Source organism: Pocillopora damicornis, chromosome 3 (genome assembly GCF_964200805.1).
Source record: "Pocillopora damicornis chromosome 3, jaPocDami1.2, whole genome shotgun sequence".
NCBI classification, from domain to species: domain Eukaryota; kingdom Metazoa; phylum Cnidaria; class Anthozoa; order Scleractinia; family Pocilloporidae; genus Pocillopora; species Pocillopora damicornis.
Window position 1 is genome coordinate 22,003 of NC_142672.1, and position 21,024 is coordinate 43,026.

The 21,024-nt window shown below is 42.3% G+C and overlaps 2 protein-coding genes and 2 long non-coding RNA genes across 5 annotated transcripts; 3 read left to right on the forward strand and 1 right to left on the reverse strand.

Moving 5' to 3' along the window:
• Nucleotides 1-952: 952 nt before the first annotated feature.
• On the forward strand, nt 953-8,247 carry LOC149047711 (uncharacterized). Of its 2 annotated transcripts, none has more exons than XR_016185371.1 (3): nt 953-3,023; nt 4,603-4,663; nt 7,106-8,247. It is a non-coding gene; the product is annotated as an uncharacterized LOC149047711 (long non-coding RNA). The 2 variants fall into 2 exon arrangements; XR_016185372.1 differs by having other exon boundaries at nt 7,505-8,247.
• On the reverse strand, nt 3,754-4,403 carry LOC149047712 (uncharacterized). The gene is made up of 2 exons (XR_016185373.1): nt 4,274-4,403; nt 3,754-4,102 (listed from the first exon to the last, which is right to left on the reverse strand). It is a non-coding gene; the product is annotated as an uncharacterized LOC149047712 (long non-coding RNA).
• Nucleotides 8,248-12,457: 4,210 nt separating the features above from the next.
• Nucleotides 12,458-18,013, forward strand: LOC149047713 (uncharacterized). The gene is made up of 7 exons (XM_089202363.1): nt 12,458-13,538; nt 14,983-15,083; nt 15,205-15,419; nt 15,764-16,073; nt 16,219-16,311; nt 16,791-16,924; nt 17,103-18,013. The coding sequence occupies exons 1-7, from the start codon at nt 12,458-12,460 to the stop codon at nt 17,605-17,607; spliced, it is 2,439 nt and encodes an 812-aa protein (XP_089058489.1). The 3' UTR covers nt 17,608-18,013.
• Nucleotides 18,014-19,145: 1,132 nt separating this feature from the next.
• On the forward strand, nt 19,146-20,347 carry LOC149047714 (PDZ domain-containing protein GIPC3-like). Its single transcript, XM_089202164.1, has 2 exons — nt 19,146-19,559; nt 19,908-20,347. The coding sequence occupies exons 1-2, from the start codon at nt 19,190-19,192 to the stop codon at nt 19,931-19,933; spliced, it is 396 nt and encodes a 131-aa protein (XP_089058290.1). The 5' UTR covers nt 19,146-19,189; the 3' UTR covers nt 19,934-20,347.
• The last annotated feature ends 677 nt before the right edge of the window (nt 20,348-21,024 follow it).

A 21,024-nucleotide genomic window follows, 5' to 3' on the forward strand; every position in this document is an offset into this window, starting at 1 on the left:
CTAACCCTAACCCTAACCCTAAGCAAAACCCTAAACCCTGACCCTCATTTCCACACGCGATGGTTGAATTTAGCCGGAAAAAGCACGGTGAGTGTTAGGGTTAGCTGAAAAAATTCCTAAGCAAGGCTGAATTTCTTTCTGGAACCATTAATAGTTGGAAGGAATTTGCTTAAATAACAACCCTTACCGCCTGTCTGGGGGTAAAACCTTGAACTTAGACTATAATGCACTGCTTTTCTTAACGAGGATCTATTTTCATTTCAATATGGAGGGCGAAATTTGGCAAAGTGCCCCAAAGAGAGATCTCGGACTGACAATTGGAAAAAGAGGTTGAATTTGTCTGTTCAGAGTTTTGTCGGCAGTCTAATTGTTGTTCAATTCCTTTCTCTGAACTGCAAACCTCTTTAGTGAAATGAAGGTGAAAACAAAAGACCATTTTATCGCAATTGGTTGACAGCTTGGTAAGGAAAGCTGCATTTATAGCGATCGTGGTGACTAGAGTTAAAGGAGACACTTTTGAATGTTCTCATCTTTGTGGGCACAGCGACCTGCTTCCCTTTTGTGGCGGTTATTAAAAATAACTTATTATAGCAGAGAACGAGTACACATTTTCTCAACCATCAACTCAATTTTATTTTAAATGTGTTGAATTCCAAAATGAACACGCTGGTCAAATTTCAAAATCGAGCTAAACTATCTGTCACCTTTGTCACAGAAAAAAATTAGTTTGCTCACAAAAACACGACCGCCTTAGCTTGAACATTATCATCAACGGCTTGTGAGGAACTTAAAAAAAAAAAATCTTGCAAACACAACATTTACGGAACACACTGGCCTGTGTTGAACTCTGAAATGAACATGCTGGTTGAATTTCAAAATCGAGTAAAACCATCTCACCACTGTCACAGAAAAGACCAATTTCCTCAGAAAAACACCACTGCCCTAGCTTGAATATTTATCCACAGTTTGCGACAGACTTTGACATTGATCATCTTGTTATAAAATTGACTGAAACCACCTCTCACGATTGTCGCAAAAAAAACATTCATTTCTTCAGAACACACTGGCCTGTGTTGAACTCTAAAATGAACATGCAACCTGGTTGAATTTCAAAATTGAGTAAAACCATTGTCACAGAAAAAACTAATGTCCTCATAGCTTGAATATCTATCCACAGTCTGTGAGAGACGTTGACATTGATCATCTCGAACTCCAAAATGAACATCCAAGTGAAAAGCTTACAGTCTGACTGAAAATTTGTTTTACAGCTAGGTACCTCCTATTGGAAGACAGTCCTGTCGATCTCTTCTTCTTCAGTGGGATCTTCTGGCTGGAGAAACCACAGCCACCTGTTGTTACTGTCTGGTATGCACCTTCGACGTATATACATGAGTGCTGCGATCTGGCTATGGTGGTTACGCAGATATTTAGGATCAAAGTTTAGGACCCTCGAGCGAATTCCAGCAAGCTAAAACAGAAAAGAGAGAAGCTACGAACACTCGAGGACGATTATTTGATGAGAGATTGAAAATCGACGATGTATTAGGTCAGGTGTCGTGACTTATCCACTTCAACAAACGACGCGCTCGCCATTCCTCGCGTTTCGTGCTTACATGACAACATGGCTGCAAGTTTCCAAAAATGGCACCGGAAGTGGAGGTCTCTATTGTGTTCGCGCAGGTTCTGCGCGTACACAATAAATGATTGATAGCCCTGGCCACTTCCTGCCTTCCCAGGTACGTGACTTCTTACACACGACGTGACTCGAACTGAAAGCAATGTGTGGGAACTAGCGCGTCTCTCCCCTTGTACTTTGGTCAACGTGGGACGGCAAGGAATTAATTCAATGAAAATTTCACCCCGTCGACTTCCAAAGAGAATGAATTTTGCGTCCGATGGACGGAAAGTTCTTCAAATATATTGCGCGTAGAGCTGATCACTACTATACGTTTTTATTTCCCGAAAGCATTTTTATCGTTAAAAGGAACACACACACACACACACACACACGAAAAAAAAAAAAAATGACTTTAAATTTGGACAAAACCAAATGCATGCTTATCGGTAGTAATAGGAAACGCGTAAATATAGTTTATCATTATTATTTATTATTATTTGATTGGCTAGTTGGCCGGCCATATCGGCCTAGCGCCAAATGTCCCCCCCTCCCCAAGGCGCGCGCGCACGCGCATTAGGTGACTCGACTAGCTGGCCCTGCGAGCTAGAGAGACATGTCTTTTCGTTTCGCCTCCACGAAATCGGAGGCAGTGGGAATATGGCATCACACACCTTCCATCCCCGAGGTTTCGAAGTTGCGATGTTGCTGTGTTCAAGGTAACCCTGTGCAAAGAATGATTCGTTGGGGGCGAGGAGAGCACTTATTTGGAGACTCTCTAGTGGCTGTATATATTATCTGAATTGAGTTCACTCCCACAACTTAACGAAGGCTTTTCGACTGCGGGCGAGTCGATTTCAACCTTCTTCTCTTTGCGCAATATTCGTTCGTTCGTTCGTTCGTTCGTTCGTTCGTTCGTTCGTTTGGAAGATTTCGCACCTCGTCTGCGAAGCCGCTTCGATTTCGACTCGATTCGTGGCGCACACGTGGACGAACGCGCGAGTGCAAAAAAACCAGCAGCCGATCGACTCTGAGAACGAAGCAACTCGCAAGAGAATCGAAAGCCTTTTCCGTCCGTAGATTTTTCTCTCTGTTCGCAAATACAGGGCTTTCAGCCGCAGGGGACGAGCGTCCTCCTGACTCGAGCGACGAGCGAGTGTTTGTCTGTTTGTCTGTCTCTTTGTTTGTTTTGCCTGTTTGTACACGTCCAAGTTGGCAGTTAAAAACATAGTCTATTTTCCAAGGTTTCCAAGGAAGGTTTCTTCACTTCATGCCTGGGTCCTTATGTATATTATTCTGTTTTACAGAAAATAACAGTCAACTGGAGCAGGCAAACTCCAATCAGCCAAGAGGGGCCAGAAAAGAATTGTGCTTAGACATAGCAGTTACCTCCAGCTGGAAAATACAAGTAAGTACTGCCAAAGAATATTTATTCCTTGCTGGTAATCTCAGAACGGCTGTCTAGGGCTGGAAATTAACAGGTTGTCTGAATGTTGTCTGCATGAGCATGAAAATAATGCAAGTGCAATGAACCTTTTCTTTTGGGTTTGGCCACCTTGTTGAAATCTCTCGATTCTTTCTTTACGAGTGAGTATTGAGATTACTGGTTTGGCCAGCTTGTTTAAATTTTCTCAATTCTTTACAAGTGTAGATTGTAGAGGCTAGCTAGCTAGCTAGCTAGCTAGCTAGCTGCATGGGCTGCTAACTAGATGTAGAAATCTGGGAAGGTTCTTCCTTGGCCAATTCTGAGGCTTTAACCCTTTTTTGACTCCCAAGAGTGATTCACACGTAACTTCTCCCTGTAATTAATATCTAAACATTATCTGGCAAACAGGTCAGGAGAAAACTCGACCTTATCGAGTAGAAGTCGTGATCTTGATCTAACACCAAATTCTTGTCACTTATTTACAATTATGTGGCAGCCAATCAGATCTTGGGAGTCAAAGGCCGGTTAAAGCAAGAGATTTTAAGACTTTTTGTAAGAATGTCCTCAGAGTTTTGTGTGGGAACTAGTTGCTTGGGGTTGACACTTGATGTGTTGGGTTTTTTTTTTTTTGCTTGCTTAGGGTTAGACAGTGCAATGCAACTTTTATATTTAACCCTTTAACTCCAACCAACACAGAAGTGAGTGACCAACACAGAGTTTCTCCTTACATTATCCACACAATATCGACCATCTAGGTATATACAATATCCAATATCCAATATCCAATATACAATATACAATATGCAATATCATGCAGACAAGTGATGAGATCAAAGAGAAATAGAAATGAAGGGAACTTAAGCTGATCCAATAGCAAATTCTCCAAGCCAACATCACCAGAACTGTATGGCTGACAGTAAGGAGAATTACTCTGGAGATCTTGGGAGGGAGTGAAAGGCTTCATTAAAAAGAGGCTGTAAATTGAATGTCAATGTGAATTTTCCTGCTTTCCTGCCTGTAGGCAAAACAAGGACCAAGTGAAGTACAAATTGAATCCTTCCCTGGGAAAAAAAAAAGGTCAGTCAATTCATAAAACCAGATCCGTGAGAGTAATGATTGATCACCCACTCCGAGATAATATTATTATTGTTATCTGTCAGCCATTTGAAATGACAGGGCTTGCACAGGAATGAAATTCCCTTCAAACCAGATTGCACCTGTACGTCCCTTACCACTGGAGTGTTTTGCACAGGATTCTGGATTCCATGTTCTGGATTCTCAGCACTCATCCTGTTGATGCTGTATTGATATCGTTAGGAGTACAAATTAGAACAGTTTTGCAATGATGATGCCCAAAACAACCCTCTACCTGTGGTAAGAGGGCAGGCTTTCCTTTCTTCATTTCCAGGATTACTGGCCAGGGGTTAAATGCATGAAATGCAATCTGAATAATAATAATAATAATAATAATAATAATAATAATAATAATGATGATGATATTACATGTTTCAAATCAAAAATGTCAATGCTAATTTTTGACCCCTGCTTTTCTTTCCTCTAGGCCAACCAAGGACCAAGTCCTGCACAGGCACCTGCACCTGCACATCCACCCAGTGACTGAGGTATGAATAACAATCAATTGTTCCCAAAGTGCACCACTGAAAACAGACCATTGAAAAAAAAAACATCCTTCTACTACCTGCTGGTCTATGTCCCTCCTTGACCTCTGCACAAACAGTGCCCTGCCTTTCCCCTGGCAAGCCCCGCTGCTCGCTTTGCGACGCGCGCTAGCGCTGGTGGAGCCTGTGGCTCCGGCCTCAACAGTTTGCCGTCACCAACCGGCCAGCGGTCTAGGAACGACAGCCCCTCAAAGTTTCACCTCTGCAGCTACAACTTGTGAGCATTTCTTCCACTCTCCTGCACTGACCATTCCATCGCCTCTCTCTCTCTCTCTACCTCTTCTCTCCACTGCCTATTGGCATTGTTGGCAGAAATTTCATGTTTTTAGCAATCTCATTTAATAATAGTAGAAATGATAATACAATATCCAATATCCAATATCCAATATACAATATACAATGTGCAATATCAAGCAGACAAGTGATGAGATCAAAGAAAAATAGAAATGAAGGGAACTTAAGCTGATCCAATAGCAAATTCTCCAAGCCAACATCACCAGAACTGTATGGCTGACAGTAAGGAGAACTACTCTGTAGATCTTGGGAGGGAGTGAAAGGCTTCATTAAAAGGAGGCTGTAAATTGAATGTCAATGTGAATTTTCCTGCTTTCCTGCCTGTAGGGAATACAAGGACCAAGTGAAGTACAAATTGAATCCTTCTCTGGAAAAAAAAAAAGGTCAGTCAATTCATAAAACCAGATCCGTGAGAGTAATGATTGATCACCCACTCCGAGATAATATTATTATTATTGTTATCTGTCAGCCATTTGAAATGACAGGGCTTGCACAGGAATGAAATTCCCTTCGGACCAGATTGCACCTGTACGTCCCTTACCACGGGAGTGTTTTGCATGCCAAAAAAGTCAGTATATGGGAAGAATAGTATGCAACTGAATGATGCAAGTTTCAGCCAGTTGAGGGTTCTTACATTTTTTTATGGTGGTGCTAATGGTGTCTCAGTCAATTGCTAACTTAGTATTTAAGTACTAGTTGTGGTATTGATTATTTGACTTTCCCTAAATGTTTTTTATTGGTGGAGCCAACGGAAAAAGTTTGTGAGGCCATGCTTTAAGAAAATGACAGGAAGGCCTTAAGAGCTTACCTAGATCTTTATGAAGATGGAGGGTTATTTTATTGGCAGTGACATGTAAAGATAGTTTGCCAGGGCCACTTACTAGGAGTAGATGTATAAGTTAAAAATACTACATTTGAGCTCAATTTTTACGCAGACATTATTCAGGTAGGATGGAAATTTAAAAGCACGTTCTTGTCTCATTCATAAGCAATGCTATATACTTCACAGCTGTCAAATTTATTAAATTTTGTGTTCAGAATTACTCTTGGCCTTGATATTTTTAACATTATGTAACATTTAACATTGCATAACATTGTTTTTAACAAACAGTAAAATTTTTTGGTTTTCCATCTGAGCAATTAAAAACATTGTGTTGTTTCCAAGGTTTCCAAGGAAGGTTTCTTCACTTCGTGCCTGGGTCCTTATGTATATTATTCTGTTTTACAGAAAATAACAGTCGACTGGAGCAGGCAAACTCCAATCAGCCAAGAGGGGCCAGAAAAGAATTGTGCTTAGACATAGCAGTTACCTCCAGCTGGAAAACACAAGTAAGTACTGCCAAAGAATATTTATTCCTTGCTGGTAATCTCAGAACGGCTGTCTAGGGCTGCAAATTAACAGTACTGGAATACAACAGTTAACTCCTGCTGAGAAACTGAGAACAGCTAAGAGGGGCTGGGAAATAACAGTGCTGGAATACAAGAGTTATCCACTGCTGGAATTCAGAAACAGGAAACTAATTTTCAATACTCTGCTACAATACACTGAGCATGCAATAATATCTTCCATTGCCTCAACTCCAGTTACTTGTAGAAAGGTCATCTCTGAACCATTAAATAGGATCTGCTTTACTAGTTATGTACAGTTTGCAATACGTTAACGAAAGAAAAAATCTTAACCCTTCAACCCCAAGAGTGGGCAGCCTCTAAGTTCTCATTACAAAATCACCCCTGATATGATAGCAGTCTCATTTAATAATAGTAGAAATGATAATACAATATGCAATATCCAATATACGATATACGATATCCAATATACAATATCCAATATCCAATATCCAATATCCAATATCCAATATCCAATATACAATGTGCAATATCAAGCAGACAAGTGATGAGATCAAAGAAAAATAGAAATGAAGGGAACTTAAGCTGATCCAATAGCAAATTCTCCAAGCCAACGTCACCAGAACTGTATGGCTGACAGTAAGGAGAATTACTATGGAGATCTTGGGAGGGAGTGAAAGGCTTCATTAAAAGGAGGCTGTAAATTGAATGTCAATGTGAATTTTCCTGCTTTCCTGCCTGTAGGCAAAACAAGGACCAAGTGAAGTACAAATTGAATCCTTCCCTGGGAAAAAAAAAAAGGTCAGTCAATTCATAAAATCAAATCCGTGAGAATAATGATTGATCACCCACTCCGAGATAATATTATTATTATTGTTATCTGTCAGCCATTTGAAATGACAGGGCTTGCACAGGAATGAAATTCCCTTCAAACCAGATTGCACCTGTACGTCCCTTACCACTTGAGTGTAACCCTTTAGCTCCCAGATCAAATTTGCACCTCTCCTCACTGTCAACCATACAATCCTTATGATGGTAGTTCCTTGGTAGAATTTAGTATGGCATCAACCAATGGTCCCCAAATTGAGATGATGTTCTGGATTCTCAGCACTCACCCTGTTGATATTGTATTTATATCGTTAGGAAAAATTCTCTCTCCAGGTCATTTGCGGTAGTGAAAGGGTTATTAACAGCTGTCACATCGCCTCGCCTCGCCTGCAGGTAAATATGGTCAATGACATTACTAGATTTCTGGATTATACCATCCATTTACCCGTCTACGTAACATTTCCCCCACTGAACACACAAGAGGCTGTCGTTCCCCTGACAGGCCATGATCACCATTGCGCTACGCGCGCAGGCCTTCTGGGCACCTGGGGCTACCACCTCAACAGTCTGCCGCAAGCCTGCCACCAGCGCTATGGAAATGACAGCCATCAGAAACTTTTAACTCCGTCCATCATTATCACATCAACCCTTGACATTAATTCATTCCTCCTTTGCAGCTGAATTTCATTCAGACACTTTGGATTGGTTATTATTGCTTCAAAAAGTGCAGCAATTCAGTGTGAAGCTAGCTCTGGCTTTAAGGAATTTTCATACTTTTTGCTGTGCAATTTCATGTTTCTATCAGTGTCAACAGATGAGCAAAATTCTCTCTTTTCTTCAGTTGCAGCAGCTGACATGCAAGGGCAGGAACTGTGCTGGTGTGATGTAGCTATCAAGTGCCATCATCAAGGTTGAATGTGTGCAGTCAGTGATGACTGGAGATTTTTTCCCCCTCTAAACAATACTGCCTAACCGAATGGAGTAGACAAGAAAAGTTTTGACACATCTATTGGTATTGTTGTTGAAAATAAAGACTGATGCCCAAATTTATATTCAAAGGAGTGTGTGCTTTTGTCCTTTGTCTTTGTGTAGGTAATTGGATGATCTCTAGTGATATTTGACCTAAATGCCTGCAGTGATATTTCGAAATTGTTATGCGTAGTCTCACCAGCTGTTAGGCCGGTGGCATTTGAGGCAATTTTGAAATATCACCAGTGGTATTCATGCCAAACATCAGGTACAAATTATGCTGTTGTTCGTCTCTACCGCTACCCGGGTTTAGTTTGTAATTTTCACATGTAGGTATTTGGCTTAAATTAAGCTGAAACACCACTGCTCTAAGCCAATCAAATCGCAGAAATGTCTCATGTGCTAGTATACGGGCATTAAAACCGGACAGTGCAACCTCGATGTATGAAACCCTTTCACTCCCAAGATCTGATTAGTAATTGTCCTTACTATCTGCCAGACAACTCTTATGATGTGAGTTCAAAGAATTTGGTATTGGCTCGACTACTAATCCCATGATCGATGTTCTTCTCCATTCTCGTCACCTGCCTGCTTGATATTGTATTCATACTGTAAGGAGAAGTTCTGTCTTGGTCACTTGTGGGAGTGGAGGGTTCATCATTCAACTGGGTTTTGACCTGTGGCCTTTATTTCATTTCGCCAATTTGACAGGCACGTTTTCTGTGATTTGAATTTCCTCTAGGAGTATTTCATTTTCCGAAGCTTTTTGATTTTGGCTCCAATAATTTTTTTTTAAATTTTGGAGCGCGGGCTCAACCCCAGTACCCCCTCGGTGTCGAAATGGAAACAGACAAAACAGATGGCGAAGGTAGTGAGTAGTTGTTGTTTTTACTAGATATATCTAGTTTTGAGGTCCTCTTTGAAAACCATATCTTTTTTTCTGAAAGTTTCCTCAATAAAGATGATTATTATAACCACAAACAGACATACGCTATTATTATTATTATTATTATTATTATTATTATTATTATTTGTGCTAGAGGTGCGCTGCGGCGCGACTCGTGTCGGCGTCACTTAGTGGTAAAGACATAATAATAATAATAATAATAATAATAAAGCCTTTATTTAAAGAGGGTGGCACTTAATAGCCAAAGGCTAATAAACTTGTGGCCCTCACAACTATTTACAATCTAAAATACTGTAAGCTAAAATATATATATATATACAGTTAAAATATAAAATATGACAGGATTCAATTATAAGATAAAAAATAAATTATTTTATTGTCTTTTTAGAGGGCATGGTAACGAATCTTGCAATCTGATTGGTTCTTTACCCGGTCAGTATTTTCCTATCTCTGCCCACGGGCCACGGTAACGCTTTCGTGAGTCGCCGAGTACATCCCAACTTTCGTTGTTATTTTTCATAAATATACCTCGTTTTCCGGCTGGGCAGTATTTTTAAGCAAACACGTCGGTCACTACCTCAAGCCGATAAATAACTTATGAATCCTCCCTTTTCTCTCTATCAAATCACTTTGGTTGACAGAAAAATATTGGTTTCAGAATGAATTTGTATAAACAATAGTGTCATTACGTTGTTGACAAGCGGCCTAAAAACCGTCTGCAATTAATTTTAATCGTTCACAAAAAGTACCTAGAAAGTTAAAACGTGAAGTATTTGGTTACAGTTAAACTGAACGATGGAACTTTCATTCATTGAATATCTGAATTTTCTCGAGCAATTTGTTCATAGTAAAAAAAAAGCGAGCGAAGTTTTAATTTAAGTTCTACAACAAATATACGCTCCTGGTGAGTCTTTCCAATTCCGTTCAATTTGGACAATTGTACCTTAAATTGCACAACAGAAATTGAAGGAATTGAGAAAAGGCTGCATTAAATTCCCTTGTGTCTCGTTGGAGTGTGCCGTTCGAATTTAGTTTTTGTGAAGGAAAGATCAGAGTTAAACACGCCATTACAGCAAACAAACGAGCAAACTCCCACAACTTCAAAATAAAAAAATGAATTTGCTCACAATTACTTTCCTCGCCGTTTACTTAATGAACAGAGGTAAATCTTCGCACATGAATGAATGGTCGATGAGAGTAAATAATACTTTCCGTTAGATCATTAACTGATTTTTAAGAAAACATTGTCGTGACAGTCCTTGCCAAACTAGTTCTGTTGGTTTTCAAATGTTCCTACGATTTTTTTTTCTTGCGCGCTCTCTAATTGACAGGTGTCAGATTGCGACAGATACTTGTAAAAATAATGTTTCAAAGTTTGTTTGGAAGCCTTTTAAATCACCTTTATCGTTACGGAAATGAAAATGTTTCGCTGAGGCATCTCTCTTAAATTTGCATCACCTCTATTTTAACTACCATTTACTCACTCAAAAATTGTTCAGTTTATGGAAGATCTTGCCGTATTTGCGGCCATAAGTCATTCGGGTTCTTTCGGAAAGAATTTCGTCAAGTTTAAAAACAATAAATATGTTATTTACCGGCTAAGGGTCGGTCCGTATGGTGAAAAACTGTGACCTCGGTCTTGAAAATGCTGCCCTCGGCCTACGGCCTCGGGCAGTATTTTCAAGACCTCGGTCACAGTTTTTCCCCATACGGACCTCCCAGCCGGCAAATAACATATATAAATTACGAAATGATGCAAAAGTTGTTGTTCCTTAAAAATATTGGCAAACATGTTCTTTTTAAAACATGCTACAGAATTTAGTTTCCTAATTTCAATTGGTGTACTGTTCCACAGTCTTGTTGCCGAAACAGCGAAAGAGCGTCCTCCTTCTGTTTCTCTTTTATATTTAGGACAAACAGCATTCGTGCTTGAATACCTAGTGTTGCGGGAGTGCCGCTTATTATTTAAAATTAAGTGTTCATTTAGATAATTCGGCAAAGTCCCATTAATTCGCTTATACATTATTGTGCATTTATCAATCTTAGGTTGCTCATAAAACGGGATCCAACCTAGCTTGTTAAACAAAGCAACTGATGGTGTCATGCGATCGGCATGACAAATAACGCGTGCCGCTCTTTATCGCAATTTGCCCAAACAACGTTAGCGTAAGACATAACGGGGCGAATAATGCTATTATAAAACTGAAGTCGCTGTTTAAGAGGTAGACACGCTCGGATCTTACGCAATATTGCGATTCTAGAGGCCAACTTTTTACATACTTTCTCAACATGTTCATTAAATGACAATTTGCTGTCAATGTCTACGCCTAATAAGGTAGCACAATCCACATGGAGCAGATGGCTCGTTTTTATTGAATCGATTGTCGGTTAATTTGGTCGTTATTCAGAGTGATCGTAGATACGAAGATAGTTGCAATGCTTGTCTGTTTGTTTACACTTGTCTGTTTGGTTTTGTAATCGGACCTTTCAGCGTCACCGCGCCCATATGCCAAAGGCGAGTTTGGCGTCCCCAACGGTCGCATTTTCGTTGATCGAAGCCCAGGGCACAGGCGGGACCGACAGGTGAGTTACCGGCTCTGTAACTGCGTTTTTCATCATTGAGAGAAAGTATGCAAACTGATCTTTCTTGTGGCATTTGTCGGAATTTTCGATGGATTCGAGATTTAAAGGCCAAAATCGTCTCAGATCGGACCTTTTTCAGCGTCACCGCGCGCATATGCCAAAAGCGAGTTTGGCGTCCCTAACGCTCGCATTTTCCTTTGTCGAAGCCCAGGGCACAGGCGGGACCGATAGGTGAGTTACCGGCTCTGTAACTCCGTTTTATCAGCATTGGGCGAGAGTGTGCAAACTGATCTTTCTTGTGGCATTTGTCGGAATTTTCAATGGATTCGAGATTTAAAGGCCAAAATTGTCTCAGATGCGAGTGAACACCCAGCCAGCAAATTCTTGTCGTTTTGTTGTACCGAAACTTTTGTGCTTGAACGCCGTTTGTATCGTCTGTACCGTACCCAGTTTTTGTCTTTTTGTTTGCTGTTTTTTTTTTTTCTTTTTTGGATTGACCCTGCTTTACTCGCAAGACGAGACATTCGCGTCAACGGTCAACTCTGGTCTGGTCTGGCTTGGTTAATGTTCAATCTCGACCCAAACACCTCGTTAACCGCGTCTCGAGATCTCACGAATTCGATTTTTAGGTGGCCGTAAGCATCAGTGATGGTAGTACCTAGACAACATCGCAAAGTCTTTTTGTTCTGTTTTAATTCGTGTTCATCTTATTTCATCTATTTTTTTTTTAATTTTTTATTTTTTTTTTAATTTTTTTCTTTTGAAAGTGGAATTTGGTAAGCGTGTGACTGTTGTGGAATACTGACACGATGAGCGATATCGAGGGGGGAGGTGAAGATCAAAGCTACGCTGACTGCTCGGTCGACGGCGACGACAGCCCCCGCTATCCGAGCCCGTCGGCCGAATCCATGGATAGTTGTTCTCTCGACTCTAGCGACCAGGAAGAAACTGATCCCGCCGGCGAGCCCACGCCCGCAGCAAGGCCAGAATCACCGCCACCCGTTGCAATAAACCTAGTATCGGACGACGAGGAGCGCGGAGAAGACGATGGTGGAGACGAAGCCCCACAAGAGCCTCCCGTGGCCGCCCTCTCTCCCAAGAGGGCATCCCACGCGCCGCGTCTAACAGATCTCCCGCCCGCAAACCCTAAGCAAAGGTCCAGGAAGAAGACCGCATCTCAACAACCGCCACCCGTTGCAATAAGCGCAGTAGTATCCGACGACGACGGTGACGAGCAGCTTCAACCAGGTGGTGGCGCAGAGGAAGCACCACGACAGCCTCCCGTAGCCGCCCTTTCTCCGAAGAGGGCGGCCTATCACGTGCCGTGTCTCACAGATCTCCCGCCGAAGCTGAAAAGGTCCAGGGAGAAAACCGCACGTCACCACGGTCAACACGTGCTCGCGGCAACAAGGCCGCAACTAGCGCCGCCCGTCACCACCGGCATACCCCACGCCCACGACGACCAGCAGCACGGAGACGATCGTGTGGAGGAAACCTTACCACAGCCTCCGAAGAGGGTGGCGCATCACGTGCCGCCTCTTACAGACTTCCCACCACATCTGCAAAGGTTCCCGAAGGCGGCCACATCTCATCACGGTCAACCCATGCCCGCCGCACGGCTGGAAATACCGCCACCCGTCACAACGAGCACACCCGATCGTGAGGAGAAGCCAGGGCATGATCGTGCCGAGGAAACCCCACAGCAGGTTCCCGTAGCCCCCCTTCCTCCCAAGAGGTCGGCCTACGCGCTGCGCCTCACAGATCTCCCACCAGATCTGCAATGGTTCATGCAGGAGACCAAGTCTTTTTTCACAAGGCCTCATGCGCTGGAGAGGCACGGACAGATGCTCGCCGCGAGCACGTTCGACAAAGCCTTGGAACGCATCCTGTGTGAGTATGGTGGCTCCGCATTTTACATTATTTGCTAGTTGCATCGCTCGTGGCATTTTCGGTGATGGAGCACACAAAAAAAAAAAAAAAAAAAAAGAAGAGAAAGAAAGGCAAACCAGATAAGCAAACAGAGGAATGGAACGCGCTCCAATTTTCTGGTCCTCTTTTCATGTTTCTCGGCCATCTATCCTCAGGTTAATAACGTTAGATCTGCCCCACAGGGGATTCCCTGTGGGGTGCCTCAAGGTTCTATTCTTGGTCCCTTATTTTTTATCCTGTATGTTAATGATTTGAACAATGCTTCCCTGCTTGATGCAATCTTGTTTGCTGATGATACAAACTTATTTATCTCCCATAATGACCCTGTTTACCTAATTAACACATTAGATAGAGAATTAAACAAATTGTCAACCTGGTTTGCAGCAAACCGGCTCTCCTTGAATTTAGCCAAGACTAATTTTATGGTATTCAAGCCTTGGCAAAAGAAGCAATCCTTTGAATTTCAAGTTTTCATAAATGAGCAGCCTATTCTTCGTGTTTGTGAGACCATGTTTTTGGGTGTTTTATTAGATGACAATTTGACCTGGAAATCGCATATATCCTTAACAGCAAATAAATTATCCAAATCTATAGGTATTGTTCATAAATCTAGGTTTTTTCTCTCTACTCACTCCCTTCGTACTTTATACAATTCTATGATCCTTCCATATTTGTATTATTGCAATTTAGCTTGGGCTGGTACCTATAAGTCAAACCTTCAAAGAATTGTAACCTTACAGAAACGTGCGTTAAGAATAGTAAGCAATTCTACATACATTGCCCATACTGGCCCTATTTTAAAGGAACTTAAACTCTTAAAATTTCATGATATCCATTCGTTTCAATTAGGTACTTTTATGTTTTCATTCGAGAACTCTACACTCCCTTCCAAATTCAATAACTTTTTTTTACTGAATAGTCAAATCCACAATTATAATACTAGGAATGCTCAGTCCTTCCGTTTGCCACTGTGCAGAACGAACACCAGGAAGTTTTCAATTTACTTTCAAGGTCCAAACTTTTATAATTCGTTAAATTCTGACATAACCAGTTCTCCCTCCTCCCCTTTTTTTAAAAGAAAGCTTAAGGAATTTCTTCTCTCTAAGTATTAGCTTCTGTAAGGCAGTAATTCTTAACTAACTTACTTAATATGTGTGTGCGTGTGTGTGTGTGTGTGTGTACGTGTGCGCGGTCAAAGTTAATTACCATAAGTCCATATTGTAATTCTAATATAAGATTAGTTATTTTAAGTGAGAAAGCCTGACTTGTTATAAGCCTCGTGGTTTCTTTCAGGTTTTCTCGCCATTTATTTTCTGTCATCAATTTTCTTCATTTTTTTTTTTTTCCATGTGTAAATGTCGTATATGGCAAATAAATATTGTATATTGTATATTGTATATTGTAGGTTATCTTGGATACGTTCAGCGAATCCGGCCCGGAGAGTCGCCTTCAGTCCAAGACTTCCATCGCGGGGATCTTATCGAAGGATACCTAGACTATCTAAAGGTGGGTATCGAGGTTGTTTTAGAACGTTGCACGTTGCAACGACAACGACAGATGATTGTAGATTATCATTTGACCTGCTAAAAGACATTTACGACACGTTGCCATCTCGTCTCTACATCAGGAGGAGAGGAACTTGAGTCCTGCGACCCTAAGCGTGCACGCGAGCAGTCTGCTGTACCCACTGAAGTATTGCTATCGGGGATTGGGGCCACAATTCGAAGGTATCCGCATTATCTCCCAGCTCAGAAGAACGGCCACTGTACTTCAGAAGCAGGGGGATCTGGAGAGGGCGACCGCAGTCGAAGATCTCAAAGCGCAAAGCAAGTGGCTGGATTGGTAAGTGTGCTAGTTAGTTAGTGTAAAACAAAACAGAAACAAAACAAAACGGAAACAAAACGTGTCTGTCTTTTAAACATCTTGGATGATCAATCAGGAAAAGGTAAAAAATTTAAAAATAGTCAGAATCATGTTTTGTGAACGCTTGTCCTCGAGGTCTACAGTTCCTGCCTGCCTGCCTGCCTGCCTGCCTGCCTGCCTGCCTGCCTGCCTGCCCTTTTGAGTAGACGACTGCATTCAGAGTTGAAATGCTTGAAAATAAATGCAAGAAGTACAGTTTCAATTTGTAGGAATGAATCGTTTCTAAAGATATTAAAGAACACTGGTCCCCGCTTTCTCTTAAGGGACCAAGTCCTCCTAGCTAGGGAAGCCCAGCGGTGCCGGTTTGAATTGGCCAAGGGCAGACAGCAACGCGCTCAGGAGGCCCGCGACCTGCTGCTTTTGTCACTGTACACCCACCTCCCGCCCAGCAGGGGCCTAGAAATCAGGACGATGGAGTTGGTCTTGGAAAGCCAACTGGAAGAACCGTTTCAGAAAGCGCACTATCGTGACAGAAACGTGGCCTTGATCAAGACAGATGGCGACGGCATCGTGCTACACCTCGGAAGGTTCAAAACCTGCAAGCAGAGCGGGCCTGAAACTATTCCCATACAGGTAATTCTTGTCACGACTGAACGACTGACACGAACAGAGTACGGAAATTAACAAGAGTTCTGAGCACACTTTAATAACAGTCTCTCTCTCTCTCTCTCTCTCTCTCTCTCTCTCTCTCTCTCTCTCTCTCTCTCTCTCCCCGCAGGCAGACAGCCAACTCTGCAGGCTGTTCATACAGTTTGTATCAGAATTCAGAAAGGTGCTTAATCCGACGCTGTGCAGCAACTACCTGTTTCTGGTAAGTATAGGGTTCCCCGTCTTATAGCCAGCTAGCTAGCGCGGGCTAAAATTGCCGGGCTCGGCAAGGCAAAATTGTCCAACTCATGCCGTCGCCGGGTGAAGTAGCACTCGCTTGAAACTAGCTAACTGGTTAGGAATTTTTGGGCCGAAGAGGACTCTTTGAAAACACTGGCCGTGGGTCACAGTCACCACAGGCCCTGGTTGTTCAAAGCTGGGTTAAGGTAACCCAGGGTTAGTGTGAAATTTGATTTCAGGTCTGAAAACTTTAAGAGAAAATTCAGTTCAAATCTTTTTGCTTGCAATTTGATCATTGCATGTTCTAAAAAGAATAGTGAAAACTCTCCCCAAAAGACTTTTGAACAAAGAAATAAAGAAAGCTGGATTAAAATTTAACCCTGGGTTAGAGCTAATCGGCCTTTGAACAACTGGGCCCTGTGCAGCAGCAGATCATTTTGACTCTGACCTATTTCATTTCAGAATTCCAAGGGTGCACCGTACTCGAGCACGTCGTTCACAACACGTTTACAGAAAATGTTCGAACTCCTGACCGGAAGCAAGGTGGCGGTATGCGGACTAAGGTCATCTTTCGTAACCTGGGCATATTCCCAGAGGTAGGTCGACATGGCTATTGAACTGCAAGTCACGTCCTTCCTTCCTTCCTTCCTTCCTTCCTTCCTTCGTTCCCCGCGAATTTTGGAATCTGTTGCTTTAAAACGCCGGCATAGCCACATCGCTGATAACCGTTTGATACGTTTTTCTTTTTGTTGTTCTCCCTCTGTCTATCTGCAGCGGATGCGACGATGAGATGAAAGACAGCCTTGCTGCTTGTCTCCGGCACTCCCGAGAGCAGGCCCAGCACACTTACGACCGACGCACGGCAAACCAGAAGAAGACCCCGGCATTAGATCTGGCCAGGCGCAAGGCCGAAGAAGAGGAGCTTGTGGCCGGGCCCATGACCAGGTCTCTCCAGCTGCCAGAGATCTCGGAGCCGGAGATCGACGTGGGCGACTTTGTGGGACTCGTGGCCGAGGACAGCACCCTACAGAAGCCTTCGATTTTCCTGGGGCGTGTTCAAGCTTTCCTGCCGGAAGGCCAAGCCCTCCTTCTATGGTACAGGCACACCGGAGGTTCTAACTATGCCCCAGACTTGGACGGTGAGCAGTGGGTGGAGTCGAGAGAGTCGCTAGTCGCTGTGAAGGTGGCTGCTGCCAAAGGCAGTCCCTACGCCATGCGACTGCTGACCAGCGTGCGCGAGATACACAAGGCAGTCATGGGCGGGGAGCGGGGATCCTGACCTCAAAAAAAAAAAAGGAAAAAGCAAAAGGACAAAGAGGAGAAAAAAAAAACAGAACGAGAACTCTAAGAAGATCCCTTTTCTTCGCTATTGTTGTTGGACTTTTGGAAGCCGCCAGAGAGATTTCTAGCTGTCAGATAAATAATAAAAAGTGTGTGAATTTGAATTTGTCTGGCTTTTGCTGTTCTGTTCGGTCCTGTCCTGTTTTCTTGCTTTCTTGTTTTCTTGTTTTGATTTTGTTTTTGTTTTTTTTGCACCCGGAATTATTTCATTTGAAGCCGTCCGTCACAAAAGCAACACACCCGACAGGCAAAAACCGACAAGAGGAGGAAACCCAAAAAGTAACTCCCGATAGATTACGAGCTCTCGACTCTCGGACTAAGAATACATTGGAGCACGACTTTTGCTTCGAACGGCCACGAATGATGATTTTTCCCCGATTCAAACTTGCCCACGCACGTCCGGGCCGATTCGGACTTGCCCGCACACGAATTAATTATTTGCCCACAGCTCGCGCGTCGAAACATGTGACGGTTCAAAGGGAACTTTGATAAATATGGATCAATGATATCGAAAGGAGGTAGACTACATGATGAACAGTTAGAGCTAAATGTTAACGGAACAGCCATTAAATCATATAATTCTATTCTAAGTTATTGGGTGTAAATATTGATGATAATTTACATTTTTCTGATCGCGTAAGTAACATCTGTAAAAAAAAAAAAATTAAAAAAAAAAAAAAAAAAAGGAAGCAGTCAAAGGCTGGGTGTAACTAATAGATTAAGGAAGTTAATCCCAGCCAAGGCTAAATTACAACTTTTTAAGGCTGCTATTCTGCCTTATTTAACTTACTGTGGTACTGTATGGAATTGTTGCAAAGCTAGTGATTCTAGAAAAGTAGAGAGGGTACAAGAACGTCAATCTTAAATATTTTAAATACTATCAAGATCATATTATTGTAATTATTATCATCTTATTATCTCATTATATGAAGGTTATCATCTTATTATACAGGGTAGGGTATTATAAACGTGGGGTCTACTATTTTCGGGGTAGGGTAGTTTTATATGGGAAGAGCTCTTTTATCATATTCCAATAAATTTTGAACGCATAGTTTTATATAGATCAGATGAGTTTAGTTTAGGTGTGCTTACCTAGTGGGAAACTGCTATCTTATTTGACACGTAAATAAAGCTTACGATGATTATTTATTATTATTTGATTGGCTAGTTGGCCGGCCATCTCGGCCTAGCGCCAAATGTCCCCCCCTCCCCAAGGCGCGCGCGCACGCGCACGCGCATTAGATGACTCGAGTAGCTGGCCCTGCGAGCTATAGCGACATGTTTTTTCGTCTGGCCTCCACGAAGTCGGAGGCAGTGGGAATGTGGCATCACACACCTTCCATCCCCGAGGTTTCGAAGTTGCGATGTTGCGATGTTGCGATGTGTTCAAGGTAACCCTGTGCAAAGAATGATTCGTTGGGCAAAGAGAGCACTTATTTGGAGACTCTCTAGTGGCTGTATACATTATCTGAATTGAGTTGACCTGAAAATTTACATTTCTTTCCATCAGATCTTGTCTTATGTCCACGCTAACTGCATGCGGAATGGTCACGGAAGGGTTACTCGGAGGGCAAACTGGAGCTGATGGCTTCACGTCTGCACCTGTTAAAGGAGAACGCAAAACTGTGACAGTGTCTAAAGCAGGCCCATCCTTGGGTCTTCACATAACAAATGATAGTTCGGGTTGTGCACTCATCGAAGGTATCGATCCAGGAAGCATTGCGCACGAAGCTCCCGGGATCTGCGTCGGAGATCGTATAGTAGCTATAAACGGCACGACTGTCGTCGGTACCGGGCACCGTGATGTAGCTGCTATGATAGCACGGGTTCCGGTCGGAGGGATAGTCGTCTTTGGGTTGATCGAGCCTGAGAGAGAGCAGCTCAGCTCCGGTAAGTCAGCTATCATCTATTATCTATTATGACAGAGTTACAATCTGCCATGCCATATATTCTAACTGCTGATAAGTCAAATGCTCTCACTGTAAGTGAATGGAACATTGACACGGCATCCAAAGGGACCTCTTTTGTCGTGAAAAAATACAAGATCGATCGTGGTAACAGTTCAGAAACAATAATTTGCGTTCTGGTTGCTGAATAAAGTCATGCCGATGGCACTCTGCTCTTATTTGGGTGGTGGTGGATTATGTTCGAAGCCTTTGCAGACCATTTGACTTTCTCGCTGTAGTGAGAAGTAATGTGGCTCTCCGATCCTCTTTTCTTTTTTTTTTCCCCCCTCAGCCCAGACACTCACTGGTAGTTACTGAAGAGTAAGACAGTCTCCAATCCAAGTGATTCTGCTATGGCCGTTGCCAGATGAAGAATTTGCAGATTTCCAGTTCCCAGTTGATTTTATATTTGACATTCGGGGTGCAGTGTCGGATGGTAGAAGTGGAAGGTTGAAATTGTTATCAGTTTTTTTGAAAACGCGTTACTTACTCCTTGACGAAAGTCCAAAGTGTTTTGTTTCACCGACACAGGTTGTCTGAATGTTGTCTGCATGAGCATGAAAATAATGCAAGTGCAATGAACCTTTTCTTTTGGGTTTGGCCACCTTGTTGAAATCTCTCGATTCTTTCTTTACGAGTGAGTATTGAGATTACTGGTTTGGCCAGCTTGTTTAAATTTTCTCAATTCTTTACAAGTGTAGATTGTAGAGGCTAGCTAGCTAGCTAGCTAGCTAGCTAGCTAGCTAGCTAGCTGCATGGGCTGCTAACTAGATGTAGAAATCTGGGAAGGTTCTTCCTTGGCCAATTCTGAGGCTTTAATCCTTTTTTGACTCCCAAGAGTGATTCACATGTAACTTCTCCCTGTAATTAATATCTAAACATTATCTGGCAAACAGGTCAGGAGAAAACTCAACCTTATCGAGTAGAAGTCGTGATCTTGATCTAACACCAAATTCTTGTCACTTATTTACAATTATGTGGCAGCCAATCAGATCTTGGGAGTCAAAGGCCGGTTAAAGCAAGAGATTTTAAGACTTTTTGTAAGAATGTCCTCAGAGTTTTGTGTGGGAACTAGTTGCTTGGGGTTGACACTTGATGTGTTGGGTTTTTTTTTTTTGCTTGCTTAGGGTTAGACAGTGCAATGCAACTTTTATATTTAACCCTTTAACTCCAACCAACACAGAAGTGAGTGACCAACACAGAGTTTCTCCTTACATTATCCACACAATATCGACCATCTAGGTGACGAGAAGAGAGAAAAATGTGGATTTTGTGGATAATTAGTGGATCTAATACTAAATTCTCTGAACTCACATGATAAGAATTGTATGGTTGGCAGTCAAAAGAATTACAAGTTTGATCTGGGAGTTAAAGGGTTAATTCATGGTTCGTTCATATCTGTTTGTTAA